The following is a 21850-nucleotide window of genomic DNA, read 5'->3' as shown; positions in this document are numbered from 1 at the left end:
AAAGATGCTTTGGGACACTAGTTTAATATTTTTGCTTCATCGTTTTTTATATTCTTGAGCAGCATGGTGAAATAAACAGGATATCCCTAACTAATGCTCAAAACAATTCCAATTGCAGGGGTTTTAAACTACCTGAAGGAGACGTTTACTCACACTCCAAGTTACGACATGAGCCCCGCCATGCTCAGTGTGCTGGTCAAAATGATGCTGGCACAAGCCCAAGAAAGCACGTTTGAGAAGGTCTGCCTCCCTGGGCTCCAGAACGAGTTCTTCCTCCTGGTGAAGGTGGCTCAGGAAGCGGCCAAGGTAAGCCTTGCTGTTTCCCCTGACTTCTGGGGCAAGCAGGGTGCGTTGGTGGGGGCCCACTGGAGAGAGCAAGGGCTTCCCACGGCAGCTTGCCTGTGACCTGGGCAGCCTGCCCGCCCTGGCTGGCCAGAGCACTGGCTTTCGTTTTGTTGGCAAGTCAGTGTTTCAGATACGGATCACTGATTCCATCTGCAGCTGAGCCTAAAGACCAGCATAATGATGGTGGCCCAGTCTCCCTGTTAAGTCTGACACTGGCAACGCTGGGAGCCCTTGGAAGAGCTCCCAGATTGCGGAGCGGCCTCTGGCAGGGGCCGCACAGAGAAGAAAGGGCTCTTTTTCTGCAGCCCGGATACGTGAGGGCCCCTGTGCCAGGCTCCCCACTCCCAGTGTTCCTTCCGTTCTAGGTGGGAGAGGTCTATCGGCAGCTGCACACGGCCATGAACCAGGAGCCGGTGAAGGAGAACATCCCATACTCCTGGGCCAGCTTGGCCTGCGTGAAGGCCCACCACTATGAAGCCCTGGCCCACTACTTCACAGCCACCCTGCTCATCGACCACCAGCGTAAGGCTGGGCGGCCTGGGGCTCCGGGCTTTGGTCAGGGTTGCAGGCTTGCTGCCTCTGGGTGACACTGAGCTGAGCGAGAGCTTTCTGCTTGCCTGAGAGATGCTCAGCAGCCTGGGGGCAGAGGGTGGGGGTTGCACGTGGGCCCAGGCAGCTGTCACACAGGGTGAGATGAGGGGTGATGTGGTCCTGCTGTGGGAGGGGGAGGGGGTAGCATTTCTCCTGCCTGGGGTGGAGCTGACAGCTTCATGGAGATATTTCGCCTGGAATCTAGGACCAGGGCTAGATCAGGGAGATACTCACCTCAAACACAAAATCTAAGGGGATGCCCGTGAATTCAGTAATTGAGATAATGTTTTAACATGTAATTGTAGATGAATCAAAACTGAGGCAAAAATCCACGGTGATTAAAACTTTAAAAGAAGACACCGTAAAACTTTAAATGAAGACACTGGTTGGGACTTCCCTGGCAGTCCAGTGGTTAAGACTCCATGCTTCCACTTCACGAAGCACGGGTTTGACCCCTGGTCAGGGAATTAAGATCCCACATGCGGTGTGGCGTGGTCAAAAACAAATTAATAAAAGAAAATGAAGACGCAGATAATAACGGTGGTATGCTGAGCCACATTGGAGCATGAAACAAAGGAAATTTGATGTTCATCTTGAATATTTTTGCATTCATTTTGATACTTAGAAAATTGTATTAAACTATCATATATACCTTGGTGGCTGGGTTTAGAACACCTGCTTAAATTTTCAGCCTAGGATGAACGCCTCACTCTCCTCCCCCTAGTCTTGGCTCTGATCTGAGGTTGTAGGTGGGGAAGGGACTTTGTTGCAATTCGTGCTCATCAAGGCAGCCCTCCAAGTAATGGAAAGGCCATCCTCTGGGGCCCGACTGCCTGGGTTCATATCTCAGCTCTGTCATTTACTAGCTAGGTGATCTTGGGCAAGTTACTTAGCTGCTCTGTGCCTCAGTTTTCTCATCTATAAAATAGAAATATGAAGAGATCCTATCTCACAAGCTGTTGTGAAAACTAAGTGCCTCTGTGAGAAGCTATATAGTGCTTTGTATATGGAGCGCTCTCTGTGTTAGCTGCTCCTGCTGGGATAATTATAGTCTTTTGAGCGGGACTAGTCGGGTAAACCAATAGAAATACAGTGCTTCAGTCATTGAGGTAGGAACACAAATGAGGCAGAGGTTGGAGTCCTTGGTATAGTCATGGAAGTTCCTCCGAGGCAGGCATTGCCATCTGAGTTAGACTTGGGACTCTGAGGGGGACTTTTCCAGTGGAACAAGGAAGGAGAGGACAGCTAGAGTGAGAACAGGATCTGACTGGGTCCTGGAACGGAGGCTGTTGAGGTAGTGCTGGGTGGTTTGGTGAAGTTAGGAATGGACGTGTACCAGGGAGGGTGCAGGCAGGGAGGCCCTCAGAGGTTTAAGGCAGGGCTGTGCTTGGAGGTTTGTGAGATGGGTGACTGGGAGGAAGTAGAGATCAGGGGCTCGGAGCCAAATCATGAGCCCCTAGAGTGGGATTGGCCCCCCTGCACAAAGACCTTGGGTTGGATTGCCTGGGTGTGGCTAGGGCTGGAAAGGAGACCTATTATCCCAAGTGCCTTGTTAAGCTGGGGATGTAGTTGAAAGCGGGATTTCAGTGGGTCTGTGGAGCCATGTATAAAGGCTACACCACAGCTATGAGAAAGGATCTATCTTGCGGTTCCTGTTGCAGTGAAGCCTGGTGAAGATGAGGACCACCAGGAGAAGTGCCTGTCCCAGCTCTACAGCCACATGCCAGAGGGACTGACTCCCTTGGCCACCCTGAAGAATGTGCATCAGCGCCAGCTACTGGGTGCGTGCTGGCTCTCCTGCTCCCTTCCTCCCTTGTGTCCCATCTGACCCATCCGGCTGCTCCCACTAACTGACACCCCCAGACAGGTTGCCAGGGCAGGGCCTGGGGAGTAGGTCTTCTGAGTCATTGTGGCCACTCTGGATTCAGAAACCAGGAGGCATAGTCCTCTAGCCTCAGCGGGCTTCCAGAGCTGTGTTCTCATGGGTTCTGTGTGCACCCAGCCCTCCCACAGTGGAGCCAGAGCTTTGGCAGTCTTCCAGCTCCCTAGTGGTCCAGGGGATGGTCCTTGGTCATCCTATTCTGGAAGCACGCATTTCGTAGGCCACACTTAGGAACTGATAATGAACTGTCCTAGTTTGGTCTCTAACAGATCTCAGAGCAAGTTTTCTGTGTCCAAATCTGAGTTCCTCCACCACTCAAACTTGCCCCCCATCCCACACACGCACTTTCCCCATCTCAGTGATGGTGACTCCATCTTTCTAGGTTTGCAGGCCAGAAACCTAGGACTCACTCTTTACCTTCATCTTGCTTTCTCACCCATCTTTGATTAGCAAATTTTGTTGACTCTACCTAGAAAAATATCCCAAATCTGATCACTTCTTACCTACCACCCTGGTCTAAGCCATGCTTACGTGGTGCCTGCTTAATAGGCATTAACTCACTTAAACCTCACCCAGCCCTATGACATAGATGTGGTATGATCCCCAGTTTTCATTTGGGGAGAGAGCAGTCCAGAGAGGTCACACAGCTTGCCCAGCTTTTTACCAGGAGCCCTCGTGCTCTCATCTCACCCAGAGAAGGATAGGAGTCTTCACCTGCGCTTTTGAGGTTGGACATGGTCAGGCTCCTGTTCCTCTCTGGCCTCATTCTCCATCCTTCTCTGCAGCCTTCACTCTCCCCAGCGAAACTTCCAAGCCCCTTGTTGTCCTTAAACATTCAGGCATGCTCCTGTCCCAGGGCCTTTGCACTTGCTGCTCTTCTGGGAATGCTTCAGGGCTGTACTTAAGTTAACCTCCTAAAAGGTCTTTTCTGATCACACATCATAGAAGGGCGACTCCTCATTCCCCATCTTCTCAAGTACTACATCTGCCTATTATTTTTGTTTCTGCTTTATTTTTCTCCAGAACCTTAATGCCGCATGACCCATTGTACATTTATTTGCTTGTTATTTTTCTGTCTTCAAACTCTATATTCATTGAGCATGCAAACTCAATGAATATAGAGGCTAGCTTTTGCTTTATCTCTAATGCCTAGAACATTTGGTAAATGTTTGCTGAATGATAGTTCTAGAGACACAAGTGAGCATACTGCACACACATTTCAGAGGGACTGAAGCCTTCCAGGCAGATCCTTCAGGAAAGAGAATGTCCACCTTTCTGGGCAGATCCTTGGGCATTCAGGCTCTCCATGAAGTACTCACGTTGCAGTTTGTTACACGTGACTGGTGGTGTTGATTTTCTGTGGGCAGGGAAATCCCATCTGTGCCGAGCTGTTACCCACCACGAGGAGTCCATGAGGGAGGCCAGCCTGTGCAAGAAGCTCCGCAACATCGAGGTGCTGCAAGAGGTGCTGTCCGCGGCGCACCAGCGGTCCCAGCTTAAGTACACTCAGCTCCGGGAGGACGATGACCTCCTGAACTTGACCGATGCTCCCGACATCGTCTGTGAGTGGCGTGGGTGCCAGTGCAGAGTGCACTGCATGAGAGGCAGGGCTGCTCAAGTGCTCCTCTTGCCCTGGAGTCCTTACCTTCTCATTCTCAGATCTGGGGCCTCCTTTATGGTCTTTGTTGACCCTTTAGTGGCAGCTGACCCCCTCCTGCCCCTCATATCGCTACCTGTGATGTCAGGGTCCTGCCACCTTGGTTGTGCTCCGACTTTCCTTCCCACTCTTCGCTGACTGCCTTGCCCAATCCCAGTCTCCCCTCTTGGCATTCTTGAGGGTCTCCTCTCCCTGGTTTCCTTCCTTTAGATTCCTTTCCTTGAAGTCTCATGACCTCCTCTGGGGTTGTAGCCACTACTGATAGTCAGGAGACCCCAGGAACTGCCTTTTACCTGGACATTTTCCCTATGCTCCATACCCACCCACATACCACCATTTTAATGGAAATATGCACTTTGCTATCTGTCTGTCACCTCCAACTCTATGATTTGAAAGCCACCTGCATCCTTATTCCTCCTCCAAGGCTTGATCTTAGAAGGTGTTGTTTCATTGATCTGTGTGTCTGTTTTTGTGCCGCTAATACTGTTTTGATTACTGTAACTTCATACTATAATTGAAATCAGGGAGCATGATTTCATGCTGGAGGTCTAGCTTTGTTCTTTTATCTCAAGATTGTTTTGGTTATTTGGGATCTTTTGTGGTTCTATACAAATTTTAGAATTATTTGTTCTAGTTCTGTTAAATATGCCTTTGGATTTTTGATAGTGATTGCATTGAATCAGTAGATTGCTTTGGATAGTATAACAATATCCATATATATATATGTAACAGTTGGACATTTTAACAATACAACTTCTCTAGTCTACAGACATGGAATATCTTTCCATTTATTTGTGTTTTCTTCAGTTTCTTTTATCAGTGTCTTATAGTTTGCAGTATAGAGATCTTTCACTTCCTTGGGTAAATTTATTCCTACGTGTTTTATTATTTTTGATGTAATTGTAAATTAGATTGTTTTCTTAATTTCTCTTTCTGACAGTTTGTTATTTGTGAATAGATATACTGGATTTCTGTTTATATAATGGATTTCTGTTTATTGATTTTGTATCCTGCAACTTTACTGAATTCATTCATTAGTTCAAATATAGTCCATGGGTTTGCACAGTCAGATATGACTTAGCTACTGAACAACAATTAGGGTTCTCTGTTTGTAGTATTATGTCATCTGCACATGGTAACAGTTTTACTCCTTTCTGATTTGGATGTCTAATTTTTTTTTTTTTTTTGGTCTAATGCTATGGCTAGGACTTCCAGTACCATGTAAAATAAAGGTTGTAAGAGTGGGCATCCCTGTCTTGTTCCTCATCTTAGAGGAGAACTTTTCAAGGCTTGTCATATGTGGCCTTTATTATGTTGAGGCTTGTTCCCTCTATACCCACTTTGTTGAGGTTTTTTTCTTTTTAATCATAAATAGATGCTGATGAGTTTGTGTCCGATTCCACATATAAATGAGATCTTGTACCACCAGCACTTTCTAAGCATTTCTAAGGTGTTGAGCACTGTCCTGAGTTTAGAAATATGGAAATAAACTGGTTAGTTGCTATAGCCCTTGGGGAGGTAGTGGTCAGTTCTGCCTTGAAGGGCAGGAGTTGGGAGGTGGACGGTTGCCTGGAAAGGTGACCTTACAGTCAAAAATGACTAGACTCTTTCCAGGAGTTAGAAGAAAGGGAGTGAAGTAGCCCAATTGAGGGAACCCCCTTTGACCAAGCCCCCTCCCACTCCACTCCCTACTACACCTCTGTCCCCAGTCTCTGAAGTTCCACCCCATTTTCAGGGACCAGCTTCTAGAGACAGAACCCTCCTCAAGCTAGAATCCTGAGTTTGTCAGTAGTAAAGTTGGCTAATGTCTTTTGAGGATTTGAGATCTGCTAGGGAGTTGGTGATGGACAGGGAGGCCTGGCGTGCTGCGGTCCACTCTTTGCTGTGTCGCAAAGAGTCGGACACAACTGAGTGACTGAACTGAACTGAACTGAGGAACAACATTAATGTGTTGTTAGATGTGTATAGAATTTCATTTTACTCGTTCTCACCCTTATCTTAAAGATGAGGCAATGCAGGCTTAGAGAGATCAAAGTCTTTGCTCCAGATGACCAAGATGGTTGGTGGAAACAAGAATGCACTCAAGAATTCTCCTTTGTGGACACAGGCTACTTCCTTGGCAACCTTGTCCATGCAGTGTAGTCTGTGGCTACGAAGTAGAGACAACTTCCATAGAAGGAGGGAGATGCACAGCTCCTGGTGAGGTTTTCTGGGGGCGGCAGCACCAGTCTTGTAGTAGATGAGCAGCCTGCATGAGCTCAACGCTGTGTGAAACAGAAAGAAACCACAGGGTCATCCTGTGAATAGAGGTTCAGGCTTCTTGGCGTTGCCAGTCTTCTTCCCCAGATTTTATTTTTTTTTTATATTGTTTTTCATGTATTCTTAGCCTGCACTGGGATCCTTTGATAAACACTGACTAGCCTCATGGGAAGGGTTGGCTTGTTGTTGTTCAGCTGCTAAGTTGTGTCCGGCTCTTTGTGACCCCATGGACTCAGCATGCCAGGCTTCCCTGTTCTCCACTGTCTTCCTGAGTTTGCTCAAACTCATGTCCATTGAGTCAGTGATGTCATCCAACCATCTCATCCTCTGTCACTCCCTTCTCCTCTCACCCTCAATCTTTCCCAGCATCGGGGTCTTTCCCAATGAGTCATCACTTCGCATCAGATGGCCAAAGTGTTGAAGCTTCAACTTCAGCATCAGTTCTTCCAGTGAATATTCAGGATTGATTTCCTTTAGGATTGACTGGTTTGATCCCTTTGCTGTCCAAGGGACTCTCAAGAGTCTTCTCTAGCATCACAGTTCAAAAGCATCAATTCTTCAGTGCTCAGCCTTGGTCCAAGTCTATGGCGCTTAGACATCCAAATCTTAGGGTCCAACTCTCACATGTGTACGTGACTACTGAAAAAACCATAGCTTTGACTGTATGGACCTTTGTCAGCAAAGTAATGTCTCTGCTTGTTAATATGCTCTCTAGGTGTCATAGCTTTTCTTCCAAGGAGCAAGTGTCTTTTAATTTCATGGCTGCAGTGCCAAGAATATGATGGTGGAGCTATTTAGCTACTGATGCACTGATTTGGCAAACCCACTTCTCACTGTGAAATCCTCACATTGCATGTTAATAATGAAAAGAGTAAGCACGTCTTGCCCAAAACTTAGTGTTGAAAGCATGGTATTTCCCCAAGAGCCACACCTGAAATGTAAGTTACTTCTCAGTAGGATTTTATGAGTATCAGAGGATGTCCACTAGAACAGGGGTCCCTAGCCCCTGGGCCTCAAACCGGTACCAGGCTATGGCCTCTTAGGATACAGGCCTCCCAGCAGGAGGTGAGCAGGGGGCGAGCCAGCAAGGTCTTACCTGTGTTTATGGCCGCTCCCCATCGCTTGCATTACCGCCTGAGCTCCATCTCCTGTCAGATCAGCCGCAACATTAAATTCTTGTAGGAGCATGGATCCTAACCCTAAAGTCAAGGCAGAGTATCCTGAGATTGCCATAAAATAGAAATAAAGTGCCCAATAAATGTAACGCACTTGAATCATCCTGAAACCATCTCTGCCCCCTGATCCATGGAAAAATTGTCTTCCACAAAATGGGTCCCTAGAGCCAAAAAGGCTGGGGGCTGTTGCACTAGAATGCAAATAAGCTCCGTTGAAGGCAGGGAATTTGTCTTATATCACTATCTGTCCCAGCCCCAGAGTAGGGTACAGCTCATAGTAGATACCCGAGTGGACTTAGGCCTGAGTTTTCACAAATAACTTTCAATTACACAATCACTCATGCTTTTACTTTTAACCTTCTTTTCCAGCTAAAACTGAGCGAGAAGTTGAAATTATACTCCCACAGTTCTCTAAAGTGACAGTAACGGACTTCTTCCAAAAGCTGGTATGTTGAACATTTATTTCATAATGACTTGAGGGGAAGGCTTTTTTATAAGTTGTAAGTATGTAGAGATGCTATATGACATAATTTTGTTTTAAATATATCGATCTTTTAGAGAAAATGGCAATGAACTTTCTTGTATGACTTTGTAGCGCAGATTATTGCAGATGGTATCATGAGTCTCTTGAGCAGGGCCGACTGAAATCTGTGAGGATGACAAGGCATCATTTCCTCTAGCTTTCAAATGCCTGACTCAGCCTTCAGATCCTAACCTAATGATGCTCTGCTCCCAAGGGTCCTTTATCTGTGTTTTCGGCTAACAAGAGATGGACGGCTCCTCGAAGTATTCACTTCACTGCAGAAGAAGGGGACTTGGGGTTCACTCTGAGAGGAAACTCCCCAGTTCAAGTCCACTTCCTGGATCCGTACTGCTCTGCTGCGGTAAGCATGGATCCTTCTAGATTGGAAGCAAAACTCACTGGCACCTTTTCAGACAGTCAATCTGGTAAAGTACAGACAAAGTTAAGTGTTAAGCAACTAACGTTGCTCAGTCGTGTCTGACTCTTTGTGGCCTTATGGACTGTAGCCCGCCAGGCTCCCCTGTCATGGGATTCTCCAGGCAAGAATACTGGAGTGGGTAGCCATTCCCTTCACCGGGAGATCTTCCCAACCCAGGGATAGAACCTGGGTCTTCTGCTTTGCAGGCAGATTCTTTACCATCTGAGCTACCAGGGTAGAGTGCTGTCCACACAAATACACTAGGGTGATTTGATTTAGGGCTCTTCTAAGTAAAAGGCCTGGTTTTATGTGAAAGGCCTTTCATACCTTTCTTGCCCAAAGAGAAACAGATTAATTTTTGCCTTTTTTTTTTTTAAAGTGGAGTACAATTGCTTTACAATGTTGTATTAGTTCCTGCTGTACAACAAAATGCATCAGCTATTTGTATTCATGTATCCATCTGTCTTGGGCCCCCCCCCACCTATACCCTCCACACCCACCACAATTTTTGCCTTCTTGAAGTCAACTTATGCAGATAACTATTTTATTAATGAACTTGGGAACTACTTCAGGGATTTCACTGAACAAAACGTTAACCTGTATTGAAATCATATTTTTTTTTAGGCGGCAGGAACCAAGGAAGGGGATTATATTGTTTCCATTCAAGACGTGGATTGTAAGTGGCTGACGCTGAGTGAGGTTATGAAGATGCTGAAGAGCTTTGGCCAGGATGACATTGAGATGAAGGTCGTGAGCCTCCTGGATGCCACATCGTCCATGGTGAGTGCTGATGCCCCCTGGCAGTAAATAGTGATGTGGAGTGAAGTCAGGGTGAGTCCAGCCTCAGAGGCTTTTACCAGGACCCCTGCCTCCTGCCTGCATTTGTAACATGCCACAGATGACTGAGCTCTAAGTTTGTCATCACTGATAATGTGTTCAACTTGGGTCAGAGAAATCACTAGGAAGCTTTTTTTTTTTTTTTAATTTTAAAGATAAAAGAACCAATTGATCTGATTAAATTCTCTTCCATTGCAAAAGTGATACATACTCATGGTTAAAAAATATACATATTCAAATGGTACAGAAGGTGTGTGGAAGATGCTCTTCTCAGGAGCATTAGCACCTTCCTGTGAGATCTCGGGATGTGTCTGAGCCCATGCAAGTTCACATGCACAGTTCTATTTTTTTGTGTCCCCAAGGAGGAGGACCTGTCGCATTCACGCTCTTCTGTACTCGCTGCATTTAATTTTGTATGTTGGATGCTTCTGTTTAGAACAGTATGCATTTACTCATTCAGCAACTATTGATTAAGCATCAGTTGTGTGCCAGGCCCTTCTCAGGCGTCGGAGCTCCAGCTGAAATACGATAAGGTCCTACCCTGCAAAGCTGGCACTAAATACGTAAAGAAGTAGTTGTGATTTTGCTAAGTGCTGTGAAGGAAATAACTTGTGTAATGGGCTAGGATGATTGGGGCTGGGAGGGGCTCCTGGACGGGGCTGCGCTGAGGCTTGAGTGTCAGGAGGAACCAGCCATGTGAAGAGGTATAAGCAAAGCTTATGGGGACTTCCCTAGTGTCCCGTGGTTAAGACTCTGCACTTCCAATGTAGTGGGTGTGGGTTCAATCCCTGGTTGGGAAATTAAGATCCCACATACCACGCAGCATAGCATGCCCACCCTCCCACCCCAAGAAAAAAGAGCATATAGACAGGGGCACCAACAGGTGCAGATACCAGACCCGCTGGCAGGACTGAGCTTCACTTGCTAGAGGAACTAAAAGGCCTTTCAGCTGGAGCATCGAGACAAAGGGCCAGCGTGGTGAGAAGTGAGGTGGGAGACAGGCAGTGAAGGAACTTTCCCCTTATGAGATGTGGAATGATGTGCTGTGATGTTTATTGTAGAAGGCTGTCTTGCTGCCTGGAGGCTGGCCACGTGGCTGCAGAGTGGGCTGGCTGTGGCAGTCACCCAGGCCAGTGATGTTAGCAGCTTTACATTAGGGGGTGGCAGTGGAGGTGGAGAGAGGTGGATATGCCTGTGACTTAACCGGGAGGTAGAGCTGACAAATTTGCAGATGAGTTGTGTATTAAAGATGGTAGACAAAGGGAGGGCTCCTTGACTTTTGGCTTGAACAACTGCGTCATTTTTCATTATGATGGGAAATTGGGGCCAGGGGTGAGGAGGGCAGAGGAGAGAAAACACAAGTGCTGTGCTGTGAGTGTTTCATGTGCCATGAGACACCCAAGACACACATCAAGGTGACATAGGCAGCTGAGTAGTCACATCTTTAGTTCATGGAAAATGTCAGAGCTAGAAATAAATATTTGAGGATCATCAGCATAGAGATGATGTTTCAAGCTGTAAGACACTAAATGAAATTACCCTTGAGGGGTTGAGGGCTGAGGACTAAACCTCGAAGAGACACCACAAGCATCTGGGGGTCAGGAAGATCCAGCCATGTGAAGGGGTACAAATGGGGGACTTCCCTGGTGGTCCACTGGTTAAGACTGTGCTTCCAGTGCAGGGCATGCAGGTTCAATCCCTGGTTGGGGAATTAAGATCCCCAAGTAGGAGCGAAAGGGAGTGCAAAGTAGGTGTGAAGGTGGGATAAAAAGGGGTTCTGAAACCAAGAGAAGAAAATCCTGCCGGAGAGAGTGGTGCTTTGTGTTGACACAGCTAAGTGGTGGAGAATGAGGTAAGCAGAGCTGTGTTTGTTGTACCTGGCAGCAGGGCAAGAGGACACTTCCAGTTTGGGCCGCACCGCATGGCATGTGGGATCTTAGTTCCCTGACCAGGGGTCAAACCCATACCCCCTGCAGTGGAAGCGCAGAGTCCTAACCACTGGACTGCCAGGGAAGTCCCCCAAAGGACATTTTTTCATGGGGAAATGGCAACAGAACTCAGACTAGAGAGGGTCAGAGAGTGAATGAGGGTGTGACTCCATTAAGAAATGTTCAGAATAGGCAGATTCACAGAAACAGAATGTAGGTTAGTGCTTGCCAGAGGCTGGGGCACCAGGGAATGAGGAGAAGCTGCTGATGGGTACAGGGTGGGTTTCTTTCCCGTTTTTGCCACACTGTGTGGCTTTTGGGATCTTAGTTCCCCAAGAACCCAGGCCACCACAGTGAAAGTGCCAAGTCGCAACAACTGGAGCACCGGGCAAGTCTAATGGGCAGTTTTATATTAATAGAATAGGGAGAGGCGTCTTCATCCGGAGGTGCCGAACTCAGGAGCGACATTTTATCGTGAATTCCCCTCCTTTCTTGCTGCATCATTCAAACTTCTTTCCTGGATTTATATTGATGAACAATGTGCCCAGCGGCTTCAGATATATATTGTATGTCTGCTTATACATACAGCCTGATTTCAGTGCCTGGAACAAGGTAGATGGTCAGTAAACATTCTGTAAGCAAAGTAATCTCAGTATTAGGCAAACCTTAGAAGCATGTGATACCTCACATGGAAGTCTTTAGTAAACAAATTCCTTCACATTTCCCACTTGAGTCCTGCACAATCCTAAAAAAGTTAACAGTAGTGTTGAGTGGGCATGGAGTTCACTTGGGGAAGATGGATAAGTTCTGGAGGTGGGTGGTGGTGATGGCTGCATAGCAGTGTGAGTGTACTGAAGGCCACGAGTGGTTAAAATGGTAAATTTTATGTTTATTTCATCAGTTTAAAAAACTGGAAAAATTTAATCATAACCTTGTTACCATGGATTCTGTTGTCTCTAAAGAGAACGCGCTTAGTCACTCAGTTGTGTTTGATTCTTTGCAATCCCATGGACCGTAGCCCACCAGGCTTCTCTGTCCATGGGATTCTCCAGGCAAGACTACTGGCGTGGGTTGCCTTTCCCTTCTCCAGGGGATCTTCCCAACCCAGGGATTGAACCCAAGTCTCCTGTATTGCAGGCGGATTCTTTACCATCAGAGCCGCCATATCTACTGGTGTGGGCTGAAACCCAGGATACATTAAGTGAAGAAAGCAGGGTGCAAACCCGTGTGCATAGTGTATTCTTAAGGAAAGACAAATGGTGCTGTATACTTGACACATATCAATTCCTGTATATGAATGTTATTTCTACAAATGTAACAGATAGTGGTTGCCTCAGTGGACAGGGCTGAAAGGCGGGAGGGATGCCTGCTGTTCCCCTGATGCATTTTTGTATTATTGACCATAAGTGTGTATTACTTTTTCAAATGTAATAACCTTTAAAAGTGAGTAGTGGTCCCTAGCCTAAATGACTACTATTGAGTATATTCCTTAAGAATTGTCCTTTTTCTTAAGAACCGAATCCTATATCAGCATTAGTCACTGAACCTCAGAATTATATCACTTAAAGAGGATGCCATGAGTGCAGAATGTGAGTCTCAAAACTTGGCAGTCATTTCTCTGACATCTTGATTTCTAACCATTTTTAACGACACTTTAAAAATGGTTAAATGGGATCTAACCATTCTTTTCATAATTTAAATCATGTATATAAATTACTTCCTATAACAGAAAAATATGTCTGCCTAAAATATTCATTTCACTATAATCACAGCATATCAAGACAGGTTTTGAGAATAAAAAGAATTCATTATTTGGAAGATAAAACAACCATTTAACTGTTCTTATTTTTCTGTGTACAGCATAGTAAATGTGCCACATACTCTGTGGGAATGCAGAAGACTTACTCCATGATCTGCTTAGGCATCGATGTTGACGATAAAACTGATAAAACCAAGAAAGTCTCGAAAAAGCTCTCGTTTCTGAGCTGGGGCACCAACAAGAACAGACAGAAGTCGGCGAGCACCCTGTGCCTCCCATCGGTTGGTGTCACGATGCCTCCGGTCAAGAAGAAGCTCTCCTCTCCCTTCAGCCTTCTCAACACTGACAGCTCTTTGTACTGACGTGAAGAAGCGAGAGCGTCTCTCGTGCTGACTGGGCCTTTGTGTTTGTGCCATAGAGGAAGATTTCTCAATATTCTCAAATCCCATTTTCTCAGAGCATAAACATACAACTGATATGTCCTTGAGTGTAAGTAACAAGAAGCCTCTAGAAGCTTGTGGAAGACAAACTTAATTAGGGGAGTCTAACCGTATTGCTGCAAGTTATTTATTATACAAAGTATTGTAAATAGAATAATGTGGACATATGGCTGTTTTTAACGACTATAATTAGGACTGTTAGTTACTTACTGTCAGAGTTCAATTAGGATTTCCTATATGGGTCCTATTAGTAAGTTTTTAGGCTCGGGTGACATATAGATTAATTCCTTAACTCGGAATTCAGATGATCCCAAACTCAGACAGGGGGAGGGACTATAATGCTAGACTAAGTGTTATTAAAAACTGTTCCAAAGACCTGCTGCCTAAGGGGGAATCATTAACCTAGAACAAGGTTTTACTGTTATTTCTAGATAATATGAATGCTATTTCCAGATAAAATCTAGTGCCAAATTTGTCATGACTTTAGATTAAAAAAAAACAAGCATTTAGGAGCAGTTTTTCTTCCATTTTATGTCACTTAAAAGTCGCTAACACAGTGGCCGTGTTAGATGAAGATGCCGTCTACAAGGTAGATAATATACTGTTTGATACTCAAAACATTTCTCATTTTGTTTAAAGTAGAAAGTACATAACTGTATATTTTAAGAGTCTTTAGGAAGGGTTAAAAATGTTGTACAAGGTCAAGATGTAAATGACTCAAGTTTAGAGCTCTATTTGACTTTGTAAAATGGCATTGGTTTATCTTGCTGTACATTGGATGACACAGTGATTCTAAGATTCACTGTTGACATAGTATAAGTTATGTATCTTCTACAGATCTAGCACTGCCATGTCATTTTGAGAATAAATGAACTTAAAATATTTTCTAGTGTGTAATGTCAAAAGGGAAGCAACCATATTTGGGAAAGTGTATCCATTGTTCTTACTGATATTTTTGTATAAATATTTAAATAAACACATTCATTTGCCTCAGTTAATGGTTTCCACTTTGATTTCACTTTCTTACCCTAATGCACAGAAGTTTTATTGTACTTGATTTTTGAAAGTTTGAACTTTCCTGGTGGTGCAGTGGATAGGACTCTCCCTGCCAATGCAAGGGACATGGGTTTGATCCCTGGTCCGGGAAGATTCCACATGCCGCAGGGCAACTAAGCCCCTGCACCACAACTATTAAGCCTGTGCTCTAGAGCTGGGTGCCCCAGCTCCTGAAGCCCAAGTGCCCTGGAGCCAGGCAGCCACAACTCCTGAAGCCCGCACGCTCTGGGGCCCTTGAGCCACAACTAATGAGCCCTGTGTCACAACTCTGGAAGCCTGAGTGCCCTAGGGCCTATCAAATCACAACTGCTGAGCCCGTGTGCTGTAACTACTGAAGCCTGCGCGCCCAGAGCCTGTGCGCCACAAGAAAAGCCACCACAACGAGAAGCCTGAGCACCAAAACTAGAGAGTAGCGCCCGCTCTTTGCGACTAGAGAAAACCTGTGTGCGACAACAAAGTCCCAATGCAGTCAAAAATAATAAATAAATAAGCAGTGTGTATGTAAAAAAAAAAAGTAATAAAAAAAATTACTGGGACTTCCCTGGTGGTCCAGTGGCTAAGACTCTGCTCTCCCAATACAGTGGGCCCAGGTTCATCCCCTGGTCAGGGAACTAGACCCCATATGCGACAACTTAGAGTTCGCATGCCACAGGTAAAGATCTAGTATGCCACAACAAAGATGTGGGGCAACCAAGTAAATATATATATATATTTTTAAAAATTACTAACATTTCACAAAATAGGACTTTGAGAGCTTTCAAGATGTCTTAGTGTCCTCAGAAATGTTTGGCCTCTTTAATTGTATTTTTTTTGGTCTTTTAAAAAAAATTGGAGTGTAATTGCTTTACAATGTTAATGTTGGTTTCTTGTGTACAATGAAGCAAATCAGCTATATGTATACATATATGGCCTCTCTCTTGGATCTCCTCCCCTCAACCCCATACAATCTATCTAGGTCACCACATAGCATGAAGTCGAGCTCCATTTGCTGTAGTCAATTCCCACTAGCTATCTACTTTACACATGACATGCATATATGTCCATCACAATCTCCCAATTTATCCCATCCCCACCTCTCTGTGTCTACCTGTCCATTGTCTACATTTGCATCTCTATTCCTGCCCTGTGAATAGGTTCTGTAACATTCTGAATTCCACACATGTGTTAATATATGATATTTGTTTTTCTCTTTTGACTTACTTCACTCTGTGTGAAAGACTCTAGGTCCATCCACATCTTTACTAATGACCCAACATCATTCTTTTTCATGGCTGAGTATATTCCAGTGTGTGTGTGTGTGTGTGTGTAGTTGTTGTTCAGTGTACTTATTCTCGGATAAGCAACTGTACGTTTTGGTCTCTAGCCCCAGGCTCTCCTCAGCTGGCCCTGCCACTTCCCTGTGCATCTTTTGGTTGCTGGGCTATCCATTTACAAACACATTCTTCCGTCCCTCACACACGCTGGCTTTTTATCTTACGGTGGGAACTCCAGACTCCAGGCCTTCTGTGTTCAGAAGACGTGCTCAGTGATTATAAACAAACTGCAACTACCAGGAAGGGAGACAGAAAGGGAAAAAAAGGCAGTACAATTGTTTGTTGACACTGGCAGCTACCCTCACAGCACAGGTACACTAAGACCAGACCTGAAGAACAGTGGCTCTGCCAGCAGGAACAAGGAGCTTATGGTAACAGTGCTTCATTGTAGGTTTGTTTCCTTTAAACAGTCATATCCTCCACCTTCCATAATAGATAAGGTCAAGGTCACACATTAAAATCCTCCCAGGCTGGCTTTCTGCTCAATCTGAGGTTCCCTTAGGAAAGTGCCCACCAGCCCACTTCATGCTAGCAGGATGAGGGCAGTGCCGTCTGGCGCAGGCCCACTAATCAAAGTGCATGCCTAAGGCCAGAGAACAGGCCAGGACCACCGGCAGGCTCCATTCAGGCCTCTTTTCACCTTTCCCTAATTGTAAAAGGAACTCTTCTTTTTCAAATATTTGCTTGCAGTTTATTTTGGTTTTTCTAAATAACATTCACATCTGTCAACAATAGGATGTTGGTTTCAGCCCCACCCCCCAATTCCTTACAAGTGTTTGTTCTCACACATTGGCGAGAACTGCCATTTGTTTTTTAGTCGCTAAGCCGTGTCCAGCCCTGTTGTACTCCATGGACGGTTGCACACTAGACTCCCCATGGGATTTCCCAAGCAAGGGTACTGGAGTGGGTTGCCATTTCCTTCTCCAAGGAACTCTTTTCTTCGTGTGAGAAGAAAACAAGATCCTGCAGTCCCGAGATGAGACGCCCATGAGAGGAGCCCTCACCTGGGCTGGCTGAAGAATGCGTGAATGCGCTGGGCTGCTGCTGGTCCTACTACCACCTCCAGTTCTCGGAGAGACGCGTTGCTTAGTTGCTGGATACTTGGAAACCTCTGAAGCAGGAGGGGGGCTTTCACTTTCCCGACTCCTGGGATCTGCTGCACACTTCGGAGGAGCGCCGGCTCAGAGACCAGAGCCCGTTTCTTCCTGAGAAAAGGGTTTTTACTGGGCTCTCTGGTTTGCTCTTGAACCTGAACGGAAATGAAAGAAGCACATGAGCACCCTCTAGAGGACCTGTGGTTTTCTTAACATTTTGTTTTGCGGAAGTTTAGTCTTAGCTTTTCCACGTAGTTCAGCTTGATTTACCACTATAAATGTTCTCATATATAGCATGAATATAATTTTTCAGGCATCAGTAAAATTATTAAAAGATGAACAACATGACTACACAAAGGAGTGAGAGGTAAAAATTAATCTACAAGAACTTGAATTTTTAGAATGCTTAGGATAAAACCAATGAAAACCTACACTAAAGAATTCAAACACGATCCTATGGCCCACTAAGAAACATTTCAGTAGTATAGGATCACATGATGGCTCCACCTGCCTGATACAGGGCTTGGAAGAAGCTTGCCTATCAACGGAGAAACCCAGTCCTCAGTTAGTGGTAGATACAGGAAGGCACATTAACAGTGTTAAATCAAAGTGAGTCAGGAAGAGTGAAGCAAGAGAAAAGATCAGTGTCTGGAGAAGGGTTTGTGAACTATACAGGGCTGACTGCATTTCCAATGTGGTTCTCAACCCCAGCTGCACATCAGAGGGAAAGATTTAGAAACAGCACAACAAAAATTGATGCATAAGCCTGACCCCCATGTTCGGATTCTTAATTGGTCTGAAGCAAGGCTCATGTATCACTTTTTTTTTAAATTTTCCCAGGAAATTCTAATCTCATATGATATCACTTCTGTATGGAATATTATTTTTTAAATAAATGATACAAAGGAACTTATTTGCAAAACAGAAACAGACTTACAGATATTAAAAACAAAGTTATGATTACCAAAAGGGAAATGGGGGCGGGGTGGGAGGAGGGATAAAACAGGATCTTAAGATTAACATACACACACCACTATATAGTGTATGTATAACCAATAAGGAATTACTATATAGTAATGGCACCCCACTCCAGTACTCTTGCCTGGAAAATCCCATGGACAGAGGAGCCTGGTAGGCTGCAGTCCACGGGATCGCTAAGAGTCAGACATGACTGAGCAACTTCACTTTCACTTTTCACTTTCATGCATTGGAGAAGGAAATGGCAACCCAATCCAGTGTTCTTGCCTGGAGAATCCCAGGGATGGGGGAGCCTGATGGGCTGCCCTCTATGGGGTCGCACAGAGTCGGACACGACTGAAGAGACTTAGCAGCAGCAGCAGCATGGGAACTCTACTCAATATTCTGTGATAATCTATATGAGAAAAAAATATCTCAAAAAGAATGAATGTGTGTGTAACTGAATCACTCTGCTGTATACCTGAAACACAACACTGTAAATCAACTATATTCCAATAAAATTTTTAAAAAAGTTCCCCAGGAAATTCTAATGTACAACCATGCTGAATAATCAATGAGGACAATGGAAACCACTAGGTTAAAAAGAAACAACACATGAACTTGCAGACAGAATTTCTGATGCTTAACAGAAGATACGCAGGGAGCAGGCTAAGTAGCCTCTAACTGACAATGTCACCAGCTTAAATGCAGAATAGTGCACGAAGGAGTCATCACAGCCTGAGAGGTTAAAATCAGGTCTCCAACTTGTTCACCTTGTTATATGCTTGCCTAGACAGGGCAGCAAGCTCAGCTAGCTGCAGAGGGAGCTTCTGAAATTAAATTCATCAAAAAGATTTTAGAAACCAATCCAGAAATGGATAAAGACTGGCTTCATGGATTGTACAGATAATAAGGGCAGCTGCCAGAAAAGGATCCAGGAAGATCAATCAAAAGTTCTAAACCAGGGCTACTGTGGAGGAGTAGGAATGGGTACTTACCAACTGAATAATGAGGCAGGATGCTTCCATCTGGCTGGCTACTGGAAGCAACACCATCCCAAGATCCAGAACAGTAAACTTCTGTACAGCTGGAAAATACTGTTCACTCATCTGCGTTTTTTCAACTACCACAATCCCTTGAAGTTTATTGGACTTGGAAAAAAAAAAAAAGGAAAGAGACAGGAAATATTCTGTAACAAAATTCCATTCAAGATAAAGCAGCTATCCAAGGGTGTAATGGCCAATGCTTTTATACAGATTATTCCAAGGGAGGGGAAGAAGTCCATTTTTTTAACTCAGTACTTACATTTCTAACCCGAACAAGTCTCTTTCTGTAGCCATTTCCTGCCACCAACTCAGCTTCGGTGATATAAAGAATGCAGGATTTGCTAGATAAGTAAAAATCTACCGGTGTCAGGCCATCCTCAAAAACGAGTTTAATTTTCCCTTAAAACACAGACAAGAAAATAAGTTCATTAGATGAAAACACGGCAATAGATGGAACTTTTTAAAAAGTAGGGTGAGGTGAGAGAGGGCTTGTTCAGAGGGAGCCCACTGACCTTGCATTCCCTGTGCCAGCTGCGAACCGCGCCACTTCTCATTGGCCACAATGTGCCCAAATGGTACATGCATGGGGCCAGTGCCATCAGGGGGGTTGCCTTCCATCGGCGGCCTCGATCTAATGAGGGGAATGCAAGACGGCACTTAAGCAGATTCGCCAGCACACAGCCCATTTCACTCGAAGCCCGGGCCCCTTTGGCAGGAGCCCGACTGCAGAGTGTTCTTTAAAAGGCTGGATTACAGGCCAAAGTTTAAGAACCAGGAGATTCCTGTCCTGTAAGAAGCGTCCTTTATTTCCGTCACCTGTCTTGCTCCTGAAACCCTGGCTCGGTCCGCCCCATGGCTCCTTATTCCAGTCTAGGGCGGGGAGCGAGCTAGCCACCTCGGCACCAGGTCTGGGTCTCCCGCAACATTACCTGCTGAGCGACACATCTGGGTTGCCTCCAGAACGCCTCGCTACTCTCTCATCTTGCCCGCCCCCCGCCTCTCCCGGCGCCGGATAGGCTATGGCCTCAGAGATCGACATCTGATCTGACCAATAAGAGAATGGACAGCGCCTTGGTGAGGATTTGAGTGGTACCCACTGGTTGCCAAGAGCGACGGACGTGAAGTAACCTCCTCTCTGATTGGTCGGAGCAAAAGAGGAGCCAATGGCAGACGTAGTTGTTGCGAAGTCCGTAGCTGAGAAAAGGCGTCTGGGGCTAGGCCAACTCGAGGCGTCGGCAGACTTTAGGGAGTGGTCCTCACCTCCGATCTTCTGTGCGGTCCAGTTAGGGTCTGGCCATCAACCGCAGCAAGGATGCTCCTGGGATTTCGGAGAAGCCACAAGAGGAAGTATGTAAGTATATCTGCACCCAGCCTGCGTTCTGGCCGATGGGGCCGGGAGTAAAGTGCGGAGGGTTTGGGATTTGGGATGGAGGCAAGATAGCGGCCCAACAGGAACTGGTTTTCCTTTCGAGAAGCCCAGCTGTTTAGTGTTTAGAACATTAGTTTTCTATTCTAGTGGCGGCCTCAGTTGATAGGACTCGCCCTGTCTCGCCTGTAACTTTCGCTCGGGTGTCGGGGAGTTCACTCCTGCCGACACACTCCTGTCTAGTTCCAGGTGGGATGTCATTCTGGATTCCTCCCTCCGCCGCGTACCACCTACACTCTGCCTACCCCGTCCTCCAGCATCTACCTGGACTGCTGCAGCAGCTCCCTTTCCCTCTGTCCATTCTTCACAAAGCACCCAAAGGGATTCTTTTAAAATGCAATTCTGATTCGTGCCTAATGCCCTCAAGTTACACACATGGACGCTCCAGCTGTTTCCATCTTGCTGTTCCTTCAGCCTTTACTTTTTCTTCTGCCTGGAATGCTTCCCTCCAAAACTTCCCGTGGCAATTCTTTCACTGCCGGCACACTCGCCCGGGCTCATTCGTTGATCCCTCTTCCTGCTAGTGAGCCTGACACCGACAGTTCTTGCCCCCACCCCCCACCCCCAGTCTATTTACCCTACCAGTGTACTCATTGCTGTCTTTCCCAGGCCTGATTTCTCATTCCGTGGGGCATCATCATAGCCACTACTTTCCACCCAAGTCGCCTTCCTCCAGCTTTTCTTTTTCATACTTGCCTGGTGAACCCCCAAACCTGCTTAGATCCAGGTCCTCATAAACTCAGTACTTTAAATGTAAAGAAAGCATTTTGATAAGGGTACTTCTGAACTCCCTTTCAAATTGGAATTCCTAAAGCATGTCTAACTCAGCTTCCTGTTCTTAGCTGTATGGCTTGCTGAAGTCATTTTTTTTTTTGCTGTGCTGGGTCTTCTTGCAAGGGGTGAAGACTTCTGTGGTTGTGGCACGTGGGCTTAGTTGCCCTGAGGCATGTGGGACCTTATTTCCCTACCAGGGATTGAAACTGCTTCCCCTCCATTGGAAGGAGGACTCCTTACCACTGGACCACCAGGGAGATCCCCTGAAGTCATTTTAGACAGGTGGATGTTGAGAAGCAGTGAAGGCATAGCTGAAGCATATTTTGCCATTGCAATTTTGCTAACTCAGCATGTTTATTGATGTTTTTAT

The 21850-nt window shown here is 45.7% G+C and overlaps 3 protein-coding genes across 7 annotated transcripts in view; 2 read left to right on the top strand and 1 right to left on the bottom strand.

The window, feature by feature from the left end:
* Positions 1-14807, top strand: part of RHPN2 (rhophilin Rho GTPase binding protein 2) — a 69145-nt gene extending 54338 nt beyond the window's left edge. Inside the window, exons 8-15 of the mRNA XM_055551311.1 lie at positions 119-306; positions 711-867; positions 2598-2717; positions 4186-4380; positions 8279-8355; positions 8647-8793; positions 9475-9630; positions 13476-14807. Coding sequence (XP_055407286.1) covers positions 119-306; positions 711-867; positions 2598-2717; positions 4186-4380; positions 8279-8355; positions 8647-8793; positions 9475-9630; positions 13476-13736 — 1301 coding nt within the window. The 3' untranslated portion in view covers positions 13737-14807. The remainder of the gene's footprint in view (positions 1-118; positions 307-710; positions 868-2597; positions 2718-4185; positions 4381-8278; positions 8356-8646; positions 8794-9474; positions 9631-13475) is intronic.
* On the bottom strand, positions 10257-20329 carry FAAP24 (FA core complex associated protein 24). 3 transcript variants are annotated; one of them, XR_008703760.1, is made up of 7 exons: positions 20210-20329; positions 19793-19911; positions 19540-19679; positions 19233-19385; positions 17188-17432; positions 11716-12217; positions 10257-11325 (listed from the first exon to the last, which is right to left on the bottom strand). XR_008703760.1 is itself a non-coding variant. In XM_055551312.1 (6 exons), exons 1-6 carry the CDS (start codon positions 20317-20319, stop codon positions 12211-12213), a joined length of 774 nt encoding a protein of 257 aa, XP_055407287.1. In that variant the 5' UTR covers positions 20320-20329; the 3' UTR covers positions 10257-12210. The 3 variants fall into 3 exon arrangements, 2 of the variants coding, with proteins under 2 accessions (XP_055407287.1, XP_055407288.1); XM_055551312.1 differs by having other exon boundaries at positions 10257-12217; XM_055551313.1 differs by lacking the exons at positions 10257-11325; positions 11716-12217 and having other exon boundaries at positions 16860-17432.
* Positions 20330-20438: 109 nt separating this feature from the next.
* Positions 20439-21850, top strand: part of CEP89 (centrosomal protein 89) — an 80489-nt gene continuing 79077 nt past the window's right edge. For 2 of the 3 annotated variants that reach the window (XM_055553435.1, XM_055553434.1), the window contains exon 1: positions 20439-20631. In XM_055553435.1, coding sequence (XP_055409410.1) covers positions 20593-20631 — 39 coding nt within the window. In that variant the 5' untranslated portion in view covers positions 20439-20592. The remainder of the gene's footprint in view (positions 20632-21850) is intronic. The other variant, XM_055553436.1, reaches the window with a different exon arrangement.

Source organism: Bubalus kerabau, chromosome 17 (genome assembly GCF_029407905.1).
Source record: "Bubalus kerabau isolate K-KA32 ecotype Philippines breed swamp buffalo chromosome 17, PCC_UOA_SB_1v2, whole genome shotgun sequence".
NCBI classification, from domain to species: Eukaryota; Metazoa; Chordata; class Mammalia; order Artiodactyla; family Bovidae; genus Bubalus; species Bubalus kerabau.
The sequence above is the reverse complement of the archived record's forward strand: the minus strand, read 5'-3'. Positions and strand labels throughout refer to the sequence as shown.